The sequence below is a fragment of the Diceros bicornis genome, chromosome 3, assembly GCF_020826845.1.
Source record: "Diceros bicornis minor isolate mBicDic1 chromosome 3, mDicBic1.mat.cur, whole genome shotgun sequence".
Taxonomy (NCBI): Eukaryota; Metazoa; Chordata; class Mammalia; order Perissodactyla; family Rhinocerotidae; genus Diceros; species Diceros bicornis.
The window spans coordinates 49,013,799-49,038,172 of NC_080742.1; the positions used below are offsets into that span (position 1 = coordinate 49,013,799).

At 38.4% G+C, this 24,374-nt stretch overlaps 1 protein-coding gene across 1 annotated transcript in view; it reads left to right on the forward strand.

The window, feature by feature from the left end:
* STK31 (serine/threonine kinase 31) overlaps positions 1–24,374 on the forward strand; it is a 118,162-nt gene that overhangs the window by 19,724 nt on the left and 74,064 nt on the right. The window contains exons 7-10 of the mRNA XM_058527276.1: positions 49–407; positions 1,623–1,797; positions 7,643–7,758; positions 22,165–22,324. Coding sequence (XP_058383259.1) covers positions 49–407; positions 1,623–1,797; positions 7,643–7,758; positions 22,165–22,324 — 810 coding nt within the window. The remainder of the gene's footprint in view (positions 1–48; positions 408–1,622; positions 1,798–7,642; positions 7,759–22,164; positions 22,325–24,374) is intronic.

The window sequence follows — 24,374 nt, forward strand, 5'->3', positions numbered from 1 at the left end:
AAACATGGCGTAGTTGGTTTATGTCTTCTTTTTTCCTGTCTTTCTTAGGGCAGAACCTTTTTGGGGAGCTTGATTTTTGAAAAGGAAATAAAAATGAGAATTAAAGCAACCTATCAAGATGGAACAGTTATTGCTCAGGCTGAGTATGGCAGTGTGGATATAGGGGAAGAGGTGGCTAAGAAAGGATTTGCAGAAAAATGCAAACTCACTTCCAGCACTAATGTCTGTGAGGAAAAAAAATCAGATCCTGGTCAACTTGTCCTCAGGAACCTCAAAAGCCCCATTCCCTTGTGGGGGCATAGATCAAACCAGTCAGCCTTCAGCAGGCCAAAGGGGCGCTTAAGTGGGAGGCCGACTCTTGACTTGAAGAATGAAAATGATGCAGGAAATCATGTGACATTTCCAAAGTAAGACTGTGGGTCGGGTTTTTAGTCTTACTTAATTTCTAATTCATGGTAGAAGCCCCTGTCATAGTAGAATAAAAGTCAAGGCTTATGCTTTTGGAGTCCTTAACTATGTCAGTGATTTTGAGGGATGATACTGATTATTTCTATTTTTCTCAAACATGTATTCGTCTCTGCTTTAGCAGGAATATTTTCATTAAAAGCCATTTTGAAAAAAAAATCATTCTTGAATTGTTTAAAGTTCACATACCAACTCTTGATGCAAGAGTTGGAATACATTTGGAATACATTTATCAAAAATAAAAATCTACCCCTAAATCTGAATTATTCAGGCAGAGCCAGAGTTTCAAATCAGCTTTGAAGTTTTTCCTATGGCTTTAAGAATATTTTAATGAGTTTCCGGGAATTACCTTTTCTTTTTTTTTTTGTGAGGAAGATCAGCCCTGAGCTAACATCCATGGCAATCCTCCTCTTTTTTGGCTGAGGAAGACTGGCCCTGGGCTAGCATCCATGCCCATCTTCCTTCACTTTACATGGGACGTGGCCACAGCATGGCCTGACGAGTGGTGCGTGTGTGCGTGCCCGGGATCCGAACCCGGAGCGGAGGACGCGTACTTAACCACTATGCCAGGGCCTACCTTTTCTTTTTAACAAAAGAGAGGCTGTGTGTTCTTCCTGTGAAAACTTACTGTGATGGAATTTGATTACAAAAGGAGTTCACTTTTTAGATAATGTTGAAATATAAACTTGAAGCAGGAAGCCAGATTTGATGTTTATAAGTACCAAACCATTCATATGCTTTTGTATAATGATCCAAGCCATGCTGCCATGTCTTGGGTGGTGTAGTTGTTTTTTGGATCTTACCAATGCTTTAGGAACTCAACTGTCTAATGGCTTGGGGAGGATGGAGAGAGGAGGGAGTGGAAGAAACTGACATAGAAATGCTTTTTGCTGTATTGGCTGGAGTTGGTAGTGCTATGAGGGGGTTGGAATATGTTTTCTTTGAGATGGAGGCATTGTTTTTGAAGTATGACTTCAGTTATTTTAAATTGAGTTTGCATAAAATATTTTTTTATTGTTGAACTAGGTAAAGGTTTTACATTAATTTCCAAAGTTAACTTTAATAAGATATATTATGGTGTAAAAAGCCCAAGATTTCTGATCTCTGTCAGCCTTATATGGTTTGGTTTTTAAAATGAGTGAATTTGTTTTTAATAGGGAAAGTTTGGCTGTTGGTGACTTTAATTTAGGGTCTAATGTCAGCCTGGCAAAAATTAAGCAGGACCAGAAACTGATTGAAGAAAATGAAAAGCTTAAAAGAGAGAAGGAGGTTCTCCTTGAAAGTTATAAGGCGTTAGAATTGAAAGTAGAACAGACTGCCCAGGAGCTGCAGGTATGGTATATACGTTCATTTGCTTAAGGTGAAAAATGACCAACTGGGAAATCTGTATATTAATCTGCTGTTATTTGTTTGTTTGATTTTCTGTCATTTTCCCATCCCTTCTCTTTTTCTTCCCGCCCCCTAACCCCTGCCCGCATTCTCTCTTTCTTTCTTTATATTTGTTTATAGATGAAATTTTTTCTTATACTCCAAACTAATCATCATTGGATTTCATTGGATGTTTGAAAGATTAATAATTTCTCATTTACATTTCCTTTTATGTTCTTTAAAAAACTTTTAATTATGGAAATTTTCAAACACTCCAAAAGGAGAGAGTATTGAATAATTAATTCTATGTACCCGTCACCCAGTTTTTATAATTATTAGACACATGGGCAATCTCTTTTTAAATCTATACCTCCTGAGTATTTTAAAACAAATCCCATTCACAGTATTTTACTGTATACGCTTTAGTATGTATCTCTAATAGAAAAGAACTTCAGAAAAGACATAATCGTAATATTATTCATACTTAGAAATTAACAATAATTCCTTAATATAATTTAATATCCAGTCAGTGTTCAGATTTCCCATATTGTTCCATGAATGTCCTTTTTTTTTTGTTATAAACAGTTCTATTTATTTATTTATTTATTTGTGAGGAAGATCAGCCCTGAGCTAACACCCATGCTAATCCTCCTCTTTTTGCTGAGGAAGATGGGCTCTGAGCTAACATCTATTGCCAATCCTCCTCCTTTTTTTTTTTTTTACCCAAAGCCCCAGTAGATAGTTGTATATCATAGTTGCACATCCTTCTAGTTGCTGTATGTGGGACGCAGCCTCAGCATGGCTGGAGAAGCGGTGCGTCGGTGCGCGCCTGGGATCCGAACCCGGGCCACCAGTAGCGGAGCGCGAGCACTTAACTGCTAAGTCACGGGGCCGGCCCCCATGAAGGTCCTTTTATGATTGGTTTCTTCTAATCAGGATCCCAATTAAGCCCATACATTTTGCATTTTGGTTGATAAATCTCTTAAATTGCTTAATCAGCATCCTTGGGTTGTTTAACAGGCTCCTTTATCTCCATGTATTTCTTTTTATGGTAATTAGATCTCAAGGTTTGTTCAGATTCAGGGCAGTTTTTTCCCTCCCAAGAATACTGTGTGGTTTTCAAGTGTGTGGTTTTTTTTTTGACACCAAATGCGTTATTCCAACATTAATTTTCCGGTTCTCCAACACCAACTGGATGTCCTGCAGTTCATTTTTGATGCTAAATACTGGGAATTAGCTCAGACTCCACCAGTTAAGGACTCAGTTCCACAAGACTTCCCCCGCTTCAGACAGTAGCTGCAAATCAGGTCCTCTGGCTACCCACACTTCTGCCTGGTCGACTATAAATTCAAGGGTTCTTGTGATCCCACCTGCCCCGAGGTTCAGTAATTCACTAAAACAACTCACAGAACTCAGGAAAGTGCTTGTGCTGAAAAGTGCATAAAACTTATGATTATAGTCTTATTTAAAGGATATAACTCATGAACAGCCAAATAAAAGGAAGAGATGCATAGGGAAAGTTATGGTGGGCCTGGAGGTGGGGTAGGGGAGTCTCTTGGCCTGCTACTCTCCCAGCACATGGATTTGTCGTCAATTTCGAACCTCATCCTTCTGAGGTTTTTTTTTAAATCAACATTTCATTACATAGGCCTGATGAATTAAATCACTGACCATTGGTAATTGAACTCAATCTTCAGCCCTTATTTTGCAGGGGAATCTGCTTCATAAATCCCTAAATCTTGGGTTCTATCCACTATAATTAGCCCTTTAGCCAGGGACTCCTGCTAAGGGCATTTCACAGATAAAATCTCTTCCTCTTAGAATATAGTCTATTTTCATTAGAGGTCTAGTTGACAAGGAGATTAGACTTAGTCACCTGCCTTTTATTCTTTTCTCTAGGAGTGTTCCCCAGTTCCCTTCCATGAAGAGAATAAGTGGATTACAGGCCATCTGCTTTACCTATTAAAGATGTAAAACATTTCCTTCAAGCCCAGAAAGTTCCTTGGTGCCCGTTTCTTCCCACCCAGGGCAAACACTATTTCTGATTTATATCACCATAGTTTAGTTTTCCTGGTCATGTACTTCATATAAATGGAATCTTCTGATATATATTCTATTGTGTCTTGCTTCATTCACTTAACATAATGTCTGTGAGATTTATCTGTTGTGAGATTTATCTGTTGTGTATATCAGTAGTTTGTTCATTTTTATTGCTGAGTGGTATTCTTTGTATCAATTTACCACTATTTGTTTACCCGTTCTCCTGTTGATGGGCATTTAGGTTGTTTCCAGTTTTTGGCAATTGTGAATAAAGCCACTGTGAATATTCTTGTACAAGTCTTTTTTTGGACATACAAATTCATGTGTCTTGGATTATAGAGATTCTTTCCTCAGCCATGTCCAGTCTACTGATAAGCCCATCAAAAACATTGTTTAGGGGCCAGCCTGCTGGCGTAGTGGTTAAGTGCACGCGCTCCGCTGTGGGGGCCCGGGGTTCGGATCCCGGGCGTGCACCGACGCACTGCTTGTCAAGCCATGCTGTGGTGGCGTCCCGTATAAAGTGGAGGAAGATGGGCACGGATGTTAGCCCAGGGCCGGTCTTCCTCAGCAAAAAAAGAGGAGACTTGGCGACAGATGTTAGCTCAGGGCTTATCTTCCTCACACACACACACACAAAATTGTTTATTTCTGCTACAGTGTTTTTGATTTCTAGCATTTCTTTTTGTTTCTTTCTAAGAATTTCCGTCTTTCTCCTTACAGTGCCTGTCTGTTCTTGCATGCTGTCTACTTTATCTGTTAGAGCCCTTAGCATATTAATCATATCATATTTTCAATTCCTGGTCTGATAATTCCAGCCTTCCTGCCATATCTGAGTCTGATTCTGATAACTTGCTTTGTCTCTTCCAGCTGTCCTTTTTGTGTTTTAATATGTCTTGTAATTTTTTCTTGATAGCTGGGCATGATGCACTGGATAAAAGGAACTGCTATAAATAGGCCTTTAGTAATGTGGTAAGGTGTGGGGGGAGGAGAAGCGTTTTATAGTCCTAAAAGACTGAGTCTTTTAGTGAGCCTGTGCCTCTGGACTATGAACTTCACACATGCTTCTCAGTTGTCCCTCCCCCCCACCCCGCCTTAGGTAGGACAGGATGGCTAGAGTGGGCTAGAATTGGGTATTATCCTTCCCCCAGGTTAGTTAGGTTCTAGTAAGACCCCAGCAGGTTAGGCTCTATTTACATAGTTTCTCCTGAGGGCAGATCTTGTTAAGAAGAATAGAATGCTATGGCATATTTCAAAATGATTCCTTTCCCCCTCTGGCTGCTGAAAGCTTGAGATTTTTCTTTGATATTTACTGTGAGAACCTGGTAGAGATCCAGGAGGTAAAATTCACCATAAGGTGGGGCATCCTGATCACTGGGTCCCCCAGGAGTTTTTAACTCTCAGAGTTGTTCATACTGAGCCTCCAGCAATTTGTCAGTTACAGTTGAGGTGTCCCTACTCCCAACTATTTCCCTCAGTGGTTGCTGCTCCAGTAAGTTGTGATTTGCCTCTGCCTGTCTGTCTCTCCCAATTGCCCTGTGACCTCACCTGTCTTAATGATCTAAGAAGAGTTGTTGATTTTTCAGGTAGTTCAGCTTTTTACTTGTTAGGATGGAGTGGCAACTTCTAAGCTTCTTACATGCTGGACTGGAAGCCAGAGTCCTTAATGTTTTCAAAGAACGGATTTTTGCCTCTGTTGATTTTTTTCTTTATTGTTTGTCTCTTTTCTACTTTATTGATTTCTTATCTTTATGATTTTCTTCCTTCTACTTTGTTTAATTTGCTCTTCTGGCTTTTTTAGATGGAAATTGATATCATTGTTTTTAATCTCTTGTTCTTTTATAATATTTAAGCATTGCTTTATTTGTAACCTACAAATTTTGATGTGTTTTTATTATTTAATTAAACATATTTTAAGCACTCCGCTGTGATTTTTTTTTTTTTGAATCATGAGCTGTTTAGAAGTGTGTTGCCTTATTTCCACATATTTGGGATTTTCACCCAGTATATTTTTGTTCTTGATTTTTAATTTAATTTTCTTGGTATCAGAGAGCATACTCTGTATAGTATCCCTCTTTTTAAATTTATTGAGGTGTGTTTTATTACCCAGCATATGGTTCATCTTTGGAAAAGTTCCATGTGCTTTTAAAAATTATGTGTATTCCACAGTTGTTGGGTGGGGTGTTTTATAATTGCTAAATAGAATTAGTTGATAATGTTGTTCAAGTCTTTTGTGTCTGACTGATTTTCTGTTTACTTGTTCCATCAGTTACTGAGAGAGGAGTGTTGAAATCTCCAATTATTATTTGGTTTTGTCTGTTTCTTCCTTTTGTTCTGTCAGGTTTTACTTGGTGATTTTGAAGCTTTGTTATTAAGTGTATACACATTTAGAATTGTGTGTCTTCTTGATGAATTGTCTCATTTATCTTTATGAAATATGAAATAAATATCTCTATATATCACTGAGAGTGCTCCCTATGCTGAAGTCCACTTTGCCTGATATTAATGTAGCCATGTTTACGTGGCGTATCTTTTCCATCCTTTAATTTTAATCTTTCTCTTTATATCTAATAAGTGTTTCTTATAAGCAATGTATAGTTGAGTCTAAGCTTTTTCATCCAGATTGATAATCTCATATCTTTTATTTGGAGTGTTTAGCTAATTTTCATTTAATGTAATTATTGATGTAGGTTGGGTTTAAGTTTGCTGTCTTTTCTATTTGTCTTAAAAACTATATTCGTTATTTGTCATCTGATTTCCATTTTTTTTACAAGTGGATTAATAATAAGACATTTGAGAAACAATCTAAATTCTTAATTCTTTTAGATTTAAATAATTCTTTTCCTTAATATTTTATAGTTCTCATCCACATGTCATTCATTAGCAGTTTGTATTAAAGATTTTCTTTTATGGAGTCTTTGCAAAGCATTAAACATATTTTCAAAGATTCAACAACTTTTTGTTTTCTCATCCTATTTAGATTTATGTAATTTTTGGAGTAATTATCATCACTATTATAGTGGATATAAACAGATTTAAGAACAAACATAACTGATTTTTCCTGGTCATCCTACTCAACAAATGGGAGCGGAAGGGTATGAGCATGCCTGAGTGTAGCCTAGTATTAATAAGCTTTAAGTGTACACTGGTTCTCTCTCTCTATTTAACTGAGGGATTGGAGAGAATATGAGGACTATTGTTTAAATACTGAATGTAAGTTCCATGTTTAGCTATGTAATATCTGGTTTTTAGTATAATTGGAATAAAATTATCAGGTCTTTCTAAATAATTACTACTCCATACATTATTTTGGATAATTATGGTAAACATATATTTGAGATATCAGTCAAAATTGAGGAGTTAAATCTAATTTGGGTCAAGGAAATGATGTTTTTGATTCTTTTGTAATGCAGAATGACATAAGATGTCATCAGAAAACAAATTATCATTGATAATCATTTGGTCTCTATGGGGATCTTTTATTTATCTTTTTAAAGTCTAAGTATTAAGACATATAATATGTGAAATTTTGTTTCTATTTGGCTTTTTGTTAAGATGAAATGTAAGAGTCTTTAATCTGTGTAAAGGCAGAAGACTAGAGTAGATTATCTTCTCAGATCTCAACTAGTAGGGAAATCAGTGTTTGTTATCCTGTGGTCTAACATTTTTTAACTGTTAAAATTTTAATTATGCCTAAAAGTCACTTAAATGACAGTAGAAATAGAGTTTCCTATTTGGATCTTGTCTAGGATGTGCTTGTTCTTTGTTTCAGCAAGAGAAAGCAACTACCATGGATTTGACTAAACATTTAGAAAGCACTCTGAAGACTTGTGTAGGTACCAGAATGAAAAATCTGGCGGCTAAGGTTGAAATATTGAAAGCAATTAGGTAGGTAAAACTGTATTTTTGAGGTGGATAATTTAAAATAATTGCTGATTGTTTGTGCTTTGTTTAAGTTGTATGCCCACCATTTTTGCTTTGAAACTTAATCTTTGTATTTTTATGACTTTAAAGAGAGAAACTAAAAATAGTTACTCCTGAGACAGATTTTGCAGTGTTTTTGTCGGTATTCTGTTGTCACTGCATGGAGTTACAGTGTCCTAAAGTCACCTATGAGAGTGAAATTAAAAAATCAACATGGGCCGGCCCCGTGGCTTGGTGGTTAAGTGCACGCGCTGCGATGCTGGTGGCCCGGGTTCGGATCCCGGGTGCGCATCGAGGCACCACTTCTCCGTTCATCCTGAGGCCGAGTCCCACATGCAGCGACTAGGAGGATGTGCAGCTATGACGCACAAATATCCACTGGGGCTTTGGGGGGAAAAAATAAAATAAATAAAATCTTAAAAAAAAAAAAAAAAATCAACACAACTTCTAAATGGTAGTTTGATGGGAAACTACTCTGTCCAGTTGTTTTGCTTGGGATTATTTTCAGGCCTTTACCAAAACTAAAGATTTTAGTAATCTAAATGACTTATACTCTATCTAAAGAAAGAAAAATGTGGTCTTCATAGAGTCAGAAGAAAAGTGGTCTTCATGGATTCAGGAAAAAAGAGAAGAAATTGGTTAGCAAGTCTCCTGCAGAGTTTATTCAGCGTTTCTCACACTCTGTATATGAATTTTGTAGATATTTATCTTAATAGAGGATTGCTTTATTATTGGTTAGGGATAATTTGTCACCTTTTTCTGGAATGTGGAAAAAACAGTTCTCAAAACAACCTGGTTCCCTTTTCATGCTACACATAGAACTTAAACCAGTAGTTCATTTTTTCATGTACGTTGGAATACTAAGATGTTGCCCTGAATTAATACTGCATGTTGGTCTTTTGTCCAGTGGAAATTTATATTCTTCAGTGTAAATCCATCAGTTGGCTTCTGGTTTATAAGTCTCTAAATAGTTTGAATAATTTGGTCCCTCTAGAGCCTGACCAACTTTTGATGCTCTAACAAAAACACGGGCAAAGCTGTGAGACAGACTTTGGACCAAAACAGTCCAATGTGTTTTTTTTTTTTTTTTTTTTTTTTTTTTACATTTTTATTGATATTTTAATGGTTTCTAACATTGTGAGATTTTGGGTTGTACATTTTTGTTTGTCCTTCACCCCATATATGACTCCCTTCACCCCTTGTGCCCACCCCCCACCCCCACTTCCCGGGTAACCACAGTCCAGTTTTCTCTGTCCATGTGTTGGTTTATATTCCACATATGAGTGAGATCATACAGTGTTTGTCTTTCTCTTTCTGGCTTATTTCACTTAACATAATACGCTCCAGGCCCATCCATGTTGTTGCAAATGGGACGATTTTGTCTTTTTTTATGGCTGAGTAGTATTCCATTGTATATATATACCACATTTTCTTAATCCAATCGTCAGTCGAGGGACACTTAGGTTGCTTCCACTTCTTGGCTATGGTGAATAATGCTGCAATGAACATAGGGGTGCATAAGCCTCTTTGGATTGTTGATTTCAGGTGCGTTGGATAGATTCCCAGTAGTGGGATGGCTGGATCATAGGGCATCTCTATTTTTAATTCTTTGAGGAATCTCCATACCGTTTTCCATAGAGGCTGCACCAATTTGCATTCCCACCAGCTGTGTATGAGGGTTCCTGTTTCTCCACATCCTCTCCAACATTTGTTGTTTTTTGTCTTGGTGATTATAGCCATTCTAACGGGCGTGAGGTGGTATCTTAGTGTTGTTTTGATTTGCATTTCCCTGATGATTAGTGATGTTGAGCATCTTTTCATGTGCCTATTGGCCATCTGTATATCTTCCTTGGAGAAGTGTCTGTTCATTTCCTCTGCCCATTTTTTGATCGGGTTGTTTGTTTTTTTGTTGTTCAATTGTGTGAGTTCTTTATATATTATGGAGATCAACCCCTTGTCAGATGTATGTTTTGCAAATATTCTCTCCCAGCTGGTTGGTTGTTTGTTCATCTTGATTCTGATTTCATTTGTCTTATAAAAGCTCTTTAGTCTGATAAAGTCCCACTTGTTTATTTTTTCTTTAGTTTCCCTAGTCTGGGTAGGCATGTCATCCGAAAAGATTCCTTTAAACCCAATGTCAAATAGTGTGTTGCCTATATTTTCTTCTATGAGTTTTATAGTTTCAGGTCTCACCTTCAGGTCTTTGATCCATTTTGAGTTAATTTTTGTGTATGGCGATAGCACATGGTCCACTTTCATTCTTTTGCATGTGGATGTCCAGTTTTCCCAACACCATTTATTGAAGAGACTTTCCTTTCTCCATTGCATGTCCTTAGCACCTTTGTCGAAAATTAGCTGTCCGTATATGTGTGGTTTTATTTCTGGGCTTTCAATTCTGTTCCATTGATCTGTGTGTCTGTTTTTGTACCAGTACCATGCTGTTTTGATTACTATTGCTTTGTAGTATGTTTTGAAGTCAGGAATTGTGATGCCTCCTGCTTTGTTCTTTTTCTTTAGGATTTCTTTAGCTATTCGGGGTCTTTTGTTGCCCCATATAAATTTTAGTATTCTTTTTTCTATTTCTGTGAAGAATGTCATTGGGATTCTGATTGGGATTGCATTGAATCTGTAGATTGCTTTAGGTAATATAGACATTTTAACTATGTTTATTCTTCCAATCCACGTGCATGGGATATCTTTCCATTTCTTTATGTCATCGTGGATTTCCCTCAATAATGTCTTGTAGTTCTCATTGTATAGGTCCTTCACCTCCTTGGTAAGATTTATTCCTAGGTATTTTATTCTTTTTGATGCAATTGTAAATGGTATTATCTTTTTGAGCTCTCTTTCTGTTAGTTCATTATTAGCATATAGAAATGCAACTGATTTTTGTAGATTGATTTTGTACCCTGCAACTTTGCTGTAGTTGTTGATTGTTTCTAACAGTTTTCCAACAGATTCTTTAGGGTTTTCTATATATACAATCATGTCATCTGCAAATAGTGAGAGTTTCACTTCTTCGTTACCTATTTGGATTCCTTTTATTCCTTTTTCTTGCCTAATTGCTCTGGCCAAAACCTCCAGTACTATGTTGAACAGGAGTGGTGAGAGTGGGCAGCCCTGCCTCGTTCCTGTTCTCAGAGGAATGGCTTTCAGTCTTTCCCCGTTGAGTATGATGTTAGCTGTGGGTTTGTCATATATGGCCTTTATTATGTTGAGGTACTTTCCTTCTATTCCCATTTTATTGAGAGTTTTTATCATAAATGGATGTTGTATCTTGTCAAATGCCTTCTCTGCGTCTATTGAGACGATCATGTGGTTTTTATTCTTTGTTTTGTTGATGTGATGTATCACGTTGATTGATTTGCGGATGTTGAACCATCCCTGCGTCTCTGGTATAAATCCCACTTGATCATGGTGTATGATCTTTTTAATATATTGTTGTATTCGGTTTGCCAATATTTTGTTGAGGATTTTTGCATCAATGTTCATCAGCGATATTGGCCTGTAATTTTCTTTCTTTGTATTGTCTTTGTCTGGTTTTGGTATCAGGGTGATGTTGGCCTCGTAGAATGATTCAGGAAGTGTTCCATCTTCCTCTATTTTTTGGAATAGTTTGAGGAGGATGGGTATTAAATCTTCTTTGAATGTTTGGTAAAATTCACTGGAGAAGCCATCTGGTCCTGGACTTTTATTTTTTGGGAGGTTTTTGATTACTATTTCAATCTCTTTACTTGTGATTGGTCTATTCAGATTCTCCATTTCTTCTTGGTTCAATTTTGGGAGGTTGTATAAGTCTAAGAATTTATCCATTTCTTCTAGATTGTCCAATTTGTTGGCATATAATTTCTCATAGTATTCTCTTATAATCCTCTGTATTTCCATGGTATCCGTTGTAATTTCTCCTCTTTCATTTCTAATTTTATTTACTTGAGCCTTTTCTCTTTTTTTCTTAGTTAGCCTGGCTAAGGGTTTGTCTATTTTGTTTATCTTCTCGAAGAACCAACTCTTTGTTTCATTAATCCTTTCTACTGTTTTTTTGGTCTCAATATCATTTATTTCTGCTCTGATTTTTATTATTTCTCTCCTTCTGCTGGCTTTGGGCTTTGTTTGTTCTTCTTTTTCTAGTTCTGTTAGGTGTAATTTAAGGTTGCCTATTAGGGCTTTTTCTTGTTTGTTAAGGTGGGCTTGTATCGCTATGAGTTTCCCTCTCAGGACCGCTTTTGCTGCGTCCCATATGGTTTGATATGGCATGTTATCATTTTCGTTTGTTTCCAGATAGTTTTTGATTTCTCCTTTAATTTCATCAATGATCCATTGGTTGTTCAGTAGCATGTTGTTTAATCTCTACATTTTTGTCACTTTCCCAGTTTTTTTTTCCTGGTTCATTTCCAGTTTCATAGCCTTATGGTCTGAAAAGATGCTTGTTATGATTTCAATCCTCTTAAATTTATTGAGGCTTGCTTTGTTTCCCAACATATGGTCTATCCTAGAGAATGTTCCATGCGCGCTTGAGAAGAATGTGTAGTCAGCTGTTTTTGGGTGGAGTGCTCTGTATATGTCTACTAGGTCCATCTCGTCCAGTTTTTCATTTAAGTCTAATATTTCTTTATTAACTTTTTGTCTGGATGATCTATCCATTGCTGTAAGTGGGGTGTTAAGATCCCCTACTATTATTGTGTTGTTGTTGATTTCTCCTTTTAGGTTTGTTAATAGTTGTTTTATGTACATTGGTGCTCCTATGTTGGGTGCATATATATTTATAAGTGATATGTCTTCTTGATGGAGTGTCCCTTTTATCATTATATATTTCCCTTCTTTGTCTTTCTTAACCTGTTTTATCTTGAAGTCTACTTTGTCTGATATGAGTATGGCAACACCTGCTTTCTTTTGTTTGCCATTAGCTTGGAGTATTGTCTTCCATCCTTTCACTCTGAGCCTGTGCTTGTCTTTAGTGCTAAGATGTGTTTCCTGAAGGCAGCATATTGTTGGGTCTTGCTTTTTAATCCATCCTGCCACTCTGTATCTTTTGATTGGAGAGTTCAATCCATTTACATTTAGGGTAATTATTGAAATATGAGGGTTGAATGTTGCTGTTTTGTCACTTATTTTCTGGTTCTTTTGCATTTCCTTTGTTTCTTGTCCCATTTGTTTTGGACTGCCAATTCAGTTTGGTTGTTCTGTCTTATGATTCTTCTAGTTTTCTCTTTGTTTATCATATGTGGTTTTAATTTGATTATTTGTTTAGTGGTTACCTTGAGGTTTGGGCAAAAAATCTTCTGTATGAGATAGTCCATTATCTGATAGCCTCCTATTTCCTTATACTAAGTCAATTCAGTCACTTTCCTCTTCCCCTTCTAAGTTGCTCTTGTTATACCTTATTCTATCTTGTGTTGTGGCTGTGTGTTTACAGTGATGAGGTTAAATTTATTTTTGGTGAATTTCTTCCTTTGATCTTTGAGTTTAGCATTTAAGTGGTTGCTAACCTATTCCGGTAAAGATCTACTATTTCTCTGATTTTGTCTGCCTACTTTTCTCCTTACTCCAAGCTTTGTGTTCCCTTTCTCTTCTTGTTTTCAGGCCTGAGGGCCTTCTTGAGTATTTCTTGTAGTGGCGGTCTCGTGGCCATGAACTCCCTTAGCTTTTGTTTATCTGGGAGAGTTACTATTTCTCCATCATATTTGAAGGATATTTTTGCTGGATAGAGTATTCTTGGCTGAAAGTTTTTGTCTTTTAGTATTTTGAATATATCATTCCAGTCTCTTCTAGCCTGAAAAGTTTCTGTTGAGAAATCCGCTGAGAGCCTGATGGGAGTTCCTTTGTACGTTATTTTTTGTTTTTGTCTAGCTGCCCTTAATATTGTTTCTTTGTCGTTGACCCTGGCTAGCCTTACCACTAGGTGTCGTGGTGAAGGCCTTTGTCTGTTAATATATATAGGGGTCCTGTTGGCTTCGCTTACTGGTATTTCCTGCTCCTTCCCCAGATTTGGGAAATTTTCAGCTATTATTTCCTTGAATAGGCTCTCTGTTCCTCTTTCCCTCTCCTCTCCCTCAGGAATACCTATAATTCTTATGTTACATTTTCTAATAGAGTCCGATATTTCTCGGAGTCTTTCTTCATTTCTTTTTAGTCTTAGTTCTCTCTCTTCTTCCATCTGGAGTATATCTGTATTCCTATCCTCTAAAGTACTAATTCTTTCCTCCATATTGTCAGCTCTGTTCTTTAAAGATTCCAGATTCTCCTTTATCTCCTCCATTGTGTTCTTCATCTCCATCAGCCCTGATAGGTTTTTCTTTATGATTTCAATCTCTTTTGTGAAGAAACTCCTAATCTCATTGAATTGTTTGTCTGTGTTGTCTCGTATTTCGTTGAGTGTTTTTATGATAGCTATTTTGAAATCTCTGTCATTTAGTTTATGTATTTCTGTGTCTTCGGGGTTGATTTCTGGTTGCTTGTCATTTTGTTTCTGGTCTGGTGATTTCATATATTTTTGCATTGTGGTTCCTGTGTTGGTTTTGGTTTTCCTCATCCTGGAAGTCTCTGGTTGCACTTTCCACCTGCCGCCACTGTGTGGTGGTGAAGGGCTGTGTAGTCTAAGCCCCCTGCGCTCTGCCCCAGTTTTTCTGCTGCGATCCGCAGTTTTGTTTTGTTTTGTTTTGTTTCTTTTCCCCACTGCGATCCACGGGTCCAGTCCAATTTATTCAGGTCTGCCTCGGACCGCTAGATCTGGTCGAGCTGCAGACTCCGGGTTGTGGGGAGGGGGGAGCTCTCTCTTTTGCCCTCTGGGTCCCTGACGTGGGAGGCTTCTCGTTTGCCCCTCTTTATCCGCTCTCTGGGTTGCTCAGATGTTGATGGTAGCCCTGTGGCTCCTCTGAGCCCTCTGTGCGGGAGTTTCCCACTGGCTGAGAGCGCCCGAAGAGCTGCAGTTTCCCGCCGAGGGCCGCCCCTCCCCCCTCTCTGGGAGCCGCGCGGACCGGATCGCTGATCTGATGGGGAGGGAGCGGAGTTCTCCTTACCTCTCCCCACTTCCTCCGGGGGCCCAGCACGTTCCGCTCTCAGATGTGCGGCAGTGTGGATCCCTCCGCTCCAGCTTTTGACTGTCTGGGATTCCGTTGTTTGTCTGTGGCTGTTACTTTTGTTGTATTTTGTGGGGGAAGAATTCACGGGAAAGCTCACTCCGCCATGATGCTGACGTCACTCTCCAGTCCAATGTGTTTTAATCCACATTTATATAATGTGCTGTTAGCATGGTGGCAGTCTAGTTGGAAGCTAGAAAAAAAATATGGATGGACCTTGTTGGTTTTGCTAATTGGTCTGCCTCTCTATTTGCTTTTATGTTTTTTTGGATTTCTTTTTTAAACTCTGCAAATGCTCGTCTGCTTGTTAGGGTACAAGGACTATATGCCTGTAGTCTTGATAAGCAAGATTGGCTACGTCTAAAATTTTTAAAGAAATATTTACAAATCTAATTGTAGACCAGAATTGAAGGTCTACTTGACATCATTTTAAATTCTGCAGAATTTTGAAGTTGTCCTTTTATATGAAGTTTTTAAAAAAATACTTAAATTTTTTTCAATCATATATTTTTTAATTCAAATTTGTATCAGTTGTTTATGATTTTTTTTTATTGTGAAATTTTTGTTGTACATTATTGTTGTCAGTCACCATATAAGTGCATCCCTCCACCCCTTGTGCCCACCCTGCACCCCCCAGCCCCTGGTAACCACCAAACAGTTCTGTCTGTCCGTGTGTTGGTTTTTTTTCCGCATATGAGTGAAATCATGCACTGTCTGTCTTTCTCTTTCTGGCTTATTTCGCTTAACATAATACACTCCAGGTACATCCGTGTTGTTGCAAATGGGACAATTTTGTCTTTTTTTATGGCTGAGTAGTATTCCGTGGTATATATATACCACATCTTCTTTATCCAATCATCAGTCGAGGGACACTTGGGTTGCTTCCATGTCTTGGCTATAGTGAATAATGCTGCGATGAACATAGGGGTGCATAAGCCTCTTTGGATTGTTGATTTCAGGTTCATTGGGTAGATACCCAGCAGTGGGGTAGCTGGATTGTAAGATATTTATATTTTTAATTTTTTGAGGAATCTCCATATTGTTTTCCATAGAGGCTGCACCAGTTTGCGTTCCCACCAGCAGTGGATTAGGGTTCCCATTTCTCCATAGCCTCTCCAACATTTGTTGTTTTTTGTCTTGGTGATTATAGCCATTCTGACGGGTGTAAGATGATAGTGTGGTTTTGATTTGCATTTCGCTGATGATTGGTGAGGTTGAGTGTCTTTTCATGTGCCTATTGGCCATCAGTATATCTTCTTTGGAGAAGTGTCTGTTCATTTCCTCTGCCCATTTTTTGATCGGGTTGTTTGTTGTTCAGTTTTGTGAGTTCTTTGTATATTATAGAGATTAATCCCTTGTCGGATATATGGTTTGCAGATATTTTTTCCCAGCGGGTGGCTTCCCTGTTCATTTTGATCCTGGTTTCATTTGCCTTGCAGAAGCTCTTTAATCTGATAAAGTCCCACTTGTTTGTTTTTTCTTTTATTTCCCTTGTCTGAGTAGACATGGAATTCGAAAAGATCCCTTTATAGCTGATGGCGAGTAGTGTACTACCTATATTTTCCTCCAGGAGTTTTATAGTTTCAGGTCTCACCTTCAGGTCTTTGATCCATTTTGAGTCAATTTTTGTGTGTGGCAAAAGAAGATGGTCTTCTTTCATTCTTTTGCAAGTGGCTGTCCAGATTTCCCAATACCATTGAATGAAGAGACTTTCCTTTCTCCACTGTATGTCCTTAGCTCCTTTGTCAAAGATTAGCTGCCCGTAGATTTGAGGTTTTATTTCTGGACTTTCAATTCTGTTCCATTGATCTGTGCGTCTGTTTTTGTACCAGTACCATGCTGTTTGTAGTATGTTTTGAAGTCAGGGATTGTGATGCCTCTAGCTTTGTTCTTCTTTCTCAGGGCTGCTTTAGCTATTCGGGATCTTTTGTTGCCCCGTATGAATGTTAGTATTCTTTGTTCTATTTCTGTGAAGAATGTCCTTGGGGTTCTGATTAGGATTGCATTGAATCTGTAGATTGCTTTAGGTAATATAGACATTTTAACTATGTTTCTTCTTCCAATCCAAGTGCATGGAATATTTTTCCATTTCTTTATGTCATCACTGATTTCACTCAGTAATGTCTTATAGTTTTCATTGTTTAGGTCTTTCACTTCCTTGGTTAAATTTATTCCTAGATATTTTATTCTTTTTGTTGCAATTGTAAATGGGATTGTCTTCTTGAATTCTCTTTCTGTTAGTTCATTGTTGGTTTATAGAGATGCAACTGATTTCTGTAAGTTGATTCTGTACCCTGCCACTTGGCTGTAGTTGTTGATTATTTCTAATAGTTTTCCAGTGGATTCTTGAGAGTTTTCTATATATAAGACCATGTCATCTGCAGACAGTGAGCGTTTCACTTCTTCGTTGCCTATTTGGTTTTCTTTTATTCCTTTTTCTTCCCTAATTGCTCTGGCCAGAACCTGGTTCAGAACCAGAACCTTATTCAACCTGTGTTGAATAAGAGTGGCGAGAGTGGGCACCCTTGTCTTGTTCCTGTTTTCAGAGGGATGGCTTTCAGTTTTTCCCCATTGCGTATGATGTTGGCTGTGGGTTTGTCATATGTGGCTTTTATTATGTTAAGGAACTTTGCTTCTGTACCCATTTTGTTGAGCATTTTTATCATAAATGGATATTGGATCTTGTCAAAAGCCTTCTCTGCATCTATTGAGACGATCATATGGTTTTTATTCCTCGTTTTGTTAATGTGGTATATCACATGGATTGATTTGAGGATGTTGAACCATCCCTGTGTCCCAGGTATAAATCCCACTTGATCATGGTGTGTGATCTTTTTTAATGTATTGCTGTATTTGGTTTGCCAATATTTTGTTGAGAATTTTTGCATCTATGTTCATCAGGGATATTGTTCTGTAGTTTTCCTTCTTAGTATTGTCTTTGTCTGGCTTTGGTATCAGGGTGATGTTGGCCTTGTAGAATGTGTTGGGTAGTGTTCCATCTTCCTCTCTTTTTTGGAATAGTTTGAGAAGGATAGATATTAAGTCTTCTTTGAATGTTTGGTAAAATTCTTCAGAGAAGCCATCTGGTTCTGGACTTTTATTTTTTGAGAGGTTGTTGATTACTTTTTCAATCTCTTTACTTGTGATTGGTCTATTTAGATTCTCTATTTCTTCTTGATTTAGTTTGGGGAGGTTGTATGAGTCTAAGAATTTATCCATTTCTTCTAGATTGTCCAATTTGTTGGCATACAGTTATTCATAGTATTCTTTTATAATCTTGTGTATTTCTGTGGTATCTGTTGTAATTTCTCCTTTTTCCTTTCTAATTTTATTTATTTGAGCCTTCTCTCTTTTTTTCTTGGTGAGTCTGGCTAAGGGTTTGTCAATTTTGTTTATCTTCTCAAAGAACCAGCTCTTTGTTTCATTGATCCTTTCTACTGTTTTTTTGATTTCAATTTCATTTATTTCTGCTCTGATTTTTATTGTTTCCCTCCTTCTGCTGACTTTAGGCTTTGTTTGTTCTTTTTCTAATTCTGTTAGGTGTAGTTTGAGGTTGCTTATTTGGGCTTTTTCTTGTTTGTTAAGGTGGGCCTGTATTGCTGTGAGTTTCCCTCTCGGGACCGCTTTTGCTGCATCTCATATGAGTTGGTATGGTGTATTTTCATTTTCATTTGTCTCCAGATATGCCTTGATTTCTCTTTTAATTTCATCAGTGATCCATTGGTTGTTTAGTAGCATGTTGTTGAGTCTCCACAGCTTTGTCACTTTCCTGGTTTTTTTCTTGTAGTTGATTTCTGGCTTCATGGCATTATGGTTGGAAAAGATGCTTGTTATGATTTCAGTCTTCTTAAATTTATAGAAGCATGCCTTGTTTGCCAACATATGGTCTATTCTTGAGAATGTTCCATGCGTGCTTGAGAAGAATGTGTAATCTGCTGTGTTTGGATGGAGTGCTCTATATGTGTCTGTTAAGTCCATCTCATCAAGTTTTTCATTTAAGTCCATTATTTCCTTATTGATTTTCTGTCTGGATGATCTGTCCATTGATGAGAGTGGGATGTTAAGATCCCCTACTATTATTGTGTTGTTGTTAATATCTTCTTTTAGGTTTGTTAATAGTTGCTTTATGTACTTTGATGCTCCTGTATTGGGTGCATATATATTTAAAAGTGATATGTCTTCTTGGTGGAGTGTCCCTTTTATCATTATATATTGTCCCTCTTTACCTGTTTTATCTTGAAGTCAACTTTGTCTGATATAAGCATGGCCACACCTGCTGTCTTTTCTTTGCCATTAGCTTGGTGTATTGTCTTCCATCCTTTCACTCTGAGCTTGTGTTTGTCTTTGGAGCTGAGATGTGTTTCCTTGCGGCAGCATATTGTTAGGTCTTGTTTTTTAATCCATCCCACCACTCTGTGTCTTTTGATTGGAGAGTTCAGTCCATTTACATTTAGGGTAATTATTGATATATGGGGGCTTGTTGTTATTTTATCCCTCTTTTTCTGGTTCTTTTGCATTTCTTTTGTTTCTCGTCCTGTGTGTTTCGGACTACCAGTTCAGTTTCGTAGTTCTGTATGGGGGTTCTCTTAGTTTTCTCTTTCTTTATAGTGTGTGACTCTGTTCTGATTATTTGGTTAGTGGTTACCCATGAGGTTTTATGATAAATCTCGTGGATGTGATAGTCCATTTTTTGATGGCCTCTTATTCCCTTAGACTAAGTCGATTCGATCCCTTTCTTCTTCCCCTTCTAAGTTATTGTTGTCACATCTTACTCCTTCTTGTATTGTGAGTTCTTGTTTAACATGATGAGGTTATGTTTTTTCTTGGTGCTTACCTTCCCTTGATCTTTGGTTTTATAATTAAGTGTTTGCTAACCTATTTTGATAGAGGACTGTAATTTTTGTGGTTTTGTCAACCTGTTTTCCTCCTTGTTCAAAACTTTGAATCCCCTTTCTCTTTTTTTCCTTAGGGATGAGGGCCTTCTTGAGCACTTCTTGTAGTGGAGGTCTTGTGGCAATGAACTCCCTTAGCTTTTGTTTATCTGGGATAGTTATTATTTCTCCATCATATCTGAAGGATCTTTTTGCTAGATAGAGTATTCTTGGCTGGAAGTTTTTGTCCTTCAGAATTTTGAATATATCGTTCCACTCTCTCCTAGCCTGTAAAGTTTCTGTCGAGAAATCGGCTGAGATCCTGATAGGAAATCCTTTATATTTTATTTTTTTTTGTCTAGGTGCCCTTGATATTTTTTCTTTGTCATTGACTTTTGCCAGCTTTACTACTATATGCCTTGAAGAGGGTCTTTTCGTGTTGATATACTTAGGAGATCTATTGATTTCATTCACTGGTATTTCCAGCTCCTTCACCAGGTTTGGGAAGTTCTCAGATATTATTTCTTTGAACAAGTTCTCTGCTCCTTTTTCCCTCTCTTCTCCCTCTGGAATACCTATAATCCTTATGTTGGATTTCCTAATTGAGTTGGCTATTTCTTGGAGAGTTTCTTCATTTCTTTTTAGTCTTAGTTCTCTTTCCTCCTCCATCTGGAGCATTTCTGCATTGCTGTCCTCAATATTGCTAATTCTTTCCTCCATATTGTCAGCTCTGATGCTTAAGGCTTCCAGATTTGTCTTTATCTCCTCTATTGTGTTTTTCATCTCTATGATTTCTGATTTGTTTTTTTTATAGTTTCAATCTCTTTTGTGAAGAAACTCCTGAATTGTCTGTCTGTGTTTTCTTGTATGTCATTAAGGTTTTTTATGATGGCTATTTTGAATTCTCTGTCATTAAGGTTATACATTTCTGTGTTTTCCGGGTTGACTTCTGGGTGCTTGTAATTTTCCTTTTGGTCTGGAGATTTAATATATTTTTGCGTGGTGCCTGTTGTTGTTGGCTTACCTTTCCTCATAGTGAAAATATATGGTTGAAGTTTCCTCTTGCTGCCACTGGATGGGGGTCAAGGGCTGTGTATTCTGGCCTGCCTCTATCTCTGGGCACTCTCATCGGCCCCTGGCTGATCTGAGGCGTGGCTGAGTGGAGGCTGCTGGGGGGGAAGCATGGAAACAGCTGGGATTGGGGCGCAGCTAGGCCGAAGCAGCTGGGTCTCGAGTGCGGGTGGGTTGAAGCAGCTGCAGCTGAAGTGCCGCTGGGCCAGAGAAGGAAGAGCTGGAGCGCGACTGGGCCAAAGAAGCTGGAACTGGTGTGCGCTGATCTGAAGGAGGGAGAGCTGGAGTGCCGCTGGGCCGAAGAAGCTGGAACTGGAGTGCAGTGGGCTGAAGTTGCTGGTGCCAAGTCACCTGGAGCCTGAGCACAGGCCAAACTGAAGCAGCTGGAGTCAGGGGGAGGGGGGGACGGTTCAGCCGAAGGAGCTGGGCATGGGGCACGGTCCAGGTGAAGGAGCTGGGGCTGTGGCACGGTGGAGCCGGGGAAGCTGGGGTTGTGGCGTGGTCCAGCTGGAGCAGCTCGGGCTGTGGCGCAGTGGGGCCTGAGCTGCCGCTGCCTCTGATGTGGGGGCACAGGCTTTCCCTGCTGCTGGTGGGGCCCGGGCACCTGGGGGCTGTTGCCTGTCAGGGTGGGGCGCGGTCACGCTGCCCCCGCTGGTGGGGCCTGGGGGTCTGGGAGCCGCTGCCTCAGGGGACGGGGCCAAGCTGAAACGCCACTGTGCTGAGGCATCAGGCAGGCGAGCCTGGTCGGGGAGGGACGCCTGCCTTCCCCTGCCCAATCTCAGAGGTTTCTCGCCTTGCTGTCACTCTCTGCTCTCCCAAGGGGCTAGCTTGTTGAAACTACCCTTGCAATAGTTCCACTCGCTCCGTAGGGGGATCCCCTTGGGCTGTGAGGGGTCTTGGAGAGTGCTGTTTTTCATGCGGCGAGCCGCCCCCTCCCCCTCTTCTGAGAGCCGCGTGGTCTCAGTCTCTGGGTCGCAGTCCTTGGGGAAGGAAGGGAGCTCCTCTTACCTCCTTCCACTTACTCTGGGGATTCCAGCACCTCAGTCCTTGGAAGTACGGCTGCCTGGGTGCCGCAGACGTCCCGTGTTGTGTGAATAGCTTCTGTTGGAATATGAATGTCCTTTTTGTTGTGTCTTAGATGGGGAGAGTTCAGTGGGGGAAGCTCACTCTGCCATGATGCTGACGTCGCTCCAGTTATTTACGATTTTATATAAAATTTTAAAAAGAACCTTTTCATAGCACCAGTTTTGTAAATAGTAACTTTAGACCATTACTATTTCAGTGTAACTTTTTCTCACACCAAACTTACAAATGTCTTGATCTTTTCCTTTTTGCCATTTTTTTTTAAATAGACGTGTTAGCATCAATGTTCGTTTTGGAAATGACCTTTCAGATGCTATACAGGTATTGGATGAAGAGTGCTTTACTACTCCATCTTCTTTGAATGAATTAGAGATACTTTGGGCAGAATACTATCTGGCTCAGGAGAAGATTCAAACTTGTCAAAATGCGGTGGGTCAAGAATTTTTCTCTATTACAGTTTTTGTCTGTTGTACAGAAGGAGATATTCTCTTTCGAGAAAGCAGAGGGACTGCAGATATTGTAACGATACGTTGCATGAAACCTTTAACTTTTACAGTATCTTCTATTAATGATTTGATTCCTTTTATTGCCTTGTAAGAAAGGTAGGATAGGTAAATAGTGATTGTGGATAAAGAGTTAAAATCTTCTCCCCTTTCACATGACAGTTTGACCTTTGGTTAATTCCCTTGGTAATTTGATAAAATGATATTTTAGCCATATTATTAGGCAACATTGTTTAGGTAAATAAAACCCTAATTGGTAAATTATATCTGGATTGGGAGGAACTATAAACTACAAGTACTTGGTGAGGACTCTTGTAAGCCAGGGTGACTCGCACATCTGCTAATGTGGATCTTGTCTTCTTGTCTGAGTGGTGTCTTTTATGCTGCAATATTGGACTCTGCCTTACCATTAAATGTTATCTAAGCCACTCATTGTTGAGAGGTGGTTATTTGTGGTTAGGGGAGGGGTATGAAGAATGGAATATTTCATATGAATTTTTTATTAGCATATGTACAAGCATATTTATTTCCTCTTACAGTTTTCTGTAGTTTATTATATTGAACTGAACAGATCCCTTGTTTTCATATGAAGTTTCACGACAGTCATAGCTTTCCGTAGTACCTGTGAGCTCTCTGCTTGTGTTTGGAGTTGTCTCATTTTATGTATTGGTGGTTTCTGCCTCTGGGGATTGTCTGAAAGTCTTATTCCCTATTCATACCTGGGTTGGCCAGTTGGCAGCCTAACTGGCTCTGAATGAGAAAAATGAACAGGATAACTTGGCCTTTGGAAATGCCAGGAATGTTTAATTTGGAGAGGGATTAGATTTGCGTTATTTTACATATTGGACTGTATCTGGTCACTTCTGATTATGGAAGAGAAAAAGTGACAGAAGTAATAATTTCTGAATTGCTTTGAAACACAGGCAATGTTATAGGTACTTAATAAACTTTTTTACACTAATTTTTAAAATGGGCCTTTTTGCATCCATTTTATAAATGAGGAAACAGGCCCACAGAGTTTAAGGAAAGTGCTCAAGATTACATCGTTTCAAATGTTACTATGGAATTTGAACCTAGGTCTGACTGCAAAGTGTATTGTCTTTCCATTTAAACTGTACTGCCAACACTACAATACTTCATAATGTATTTTCATGTAATAAGATGAAAAAGAACTGCTTTTTAATTTTTGTTTTGTTTTGTGTTTGTAGTTTGAGCATAGGGAAGTGATTCAGGACAGAGAGGGAGAGGACTTAATGCAGCTGTAGGGCTTGGTATTCTAGTAGAAGAAATGTGATTTTTTTAAAAGTGAATATTTGTTTCTGCTACTGCTGATGTTTAAGAACTTACATTTAGGCTTCATTGCCCTAGTTCATTTGACAGACTGAAGAGTAGGTTATTGGATAAATTCAGAGTTATAATTGCCACTCAGAGTTGCCATTTTATGTCCCTTATTGTACTTAATTCGGGTCTTAGTAGTATTATTTCATTTATGTATTTTACACAGTTCCTTAACTTTATTGCCATATATATTTTTAGTGAAAGAGATTATTTTCTTTTGTCTTTATAGTTATAAAATGGGCTGGTTGAGCTTGCAGAAAAAAGAATATCCTAAAATTCAAGCTATTAAATGTATGTGCCAGACACTGTTATAGGTAGTGGAGACACAAATTTGTTTAAGTCGTGATCCTGTCGCTCTATTTTTCTTGCATACAAGCTGGATATATAAATAGATAGTTTCAATATAGTTTGGTAAGTACTATAATAGAGATAATGCATAGGATTCTTGGATATCTCTCACATACCTATAGTAGGCCCTCCTTATCTATGGGGGATACATTCCATAGATGCCTGAGACCACAGATAGTACTGAACCCTGTATATACTGTGTTTTTTCCTATACATACATACCTATGATAAAATTTAATGTATACATTAGGCACAGTAAGAGATTATTAGCAGCAATAACTAATAATAGA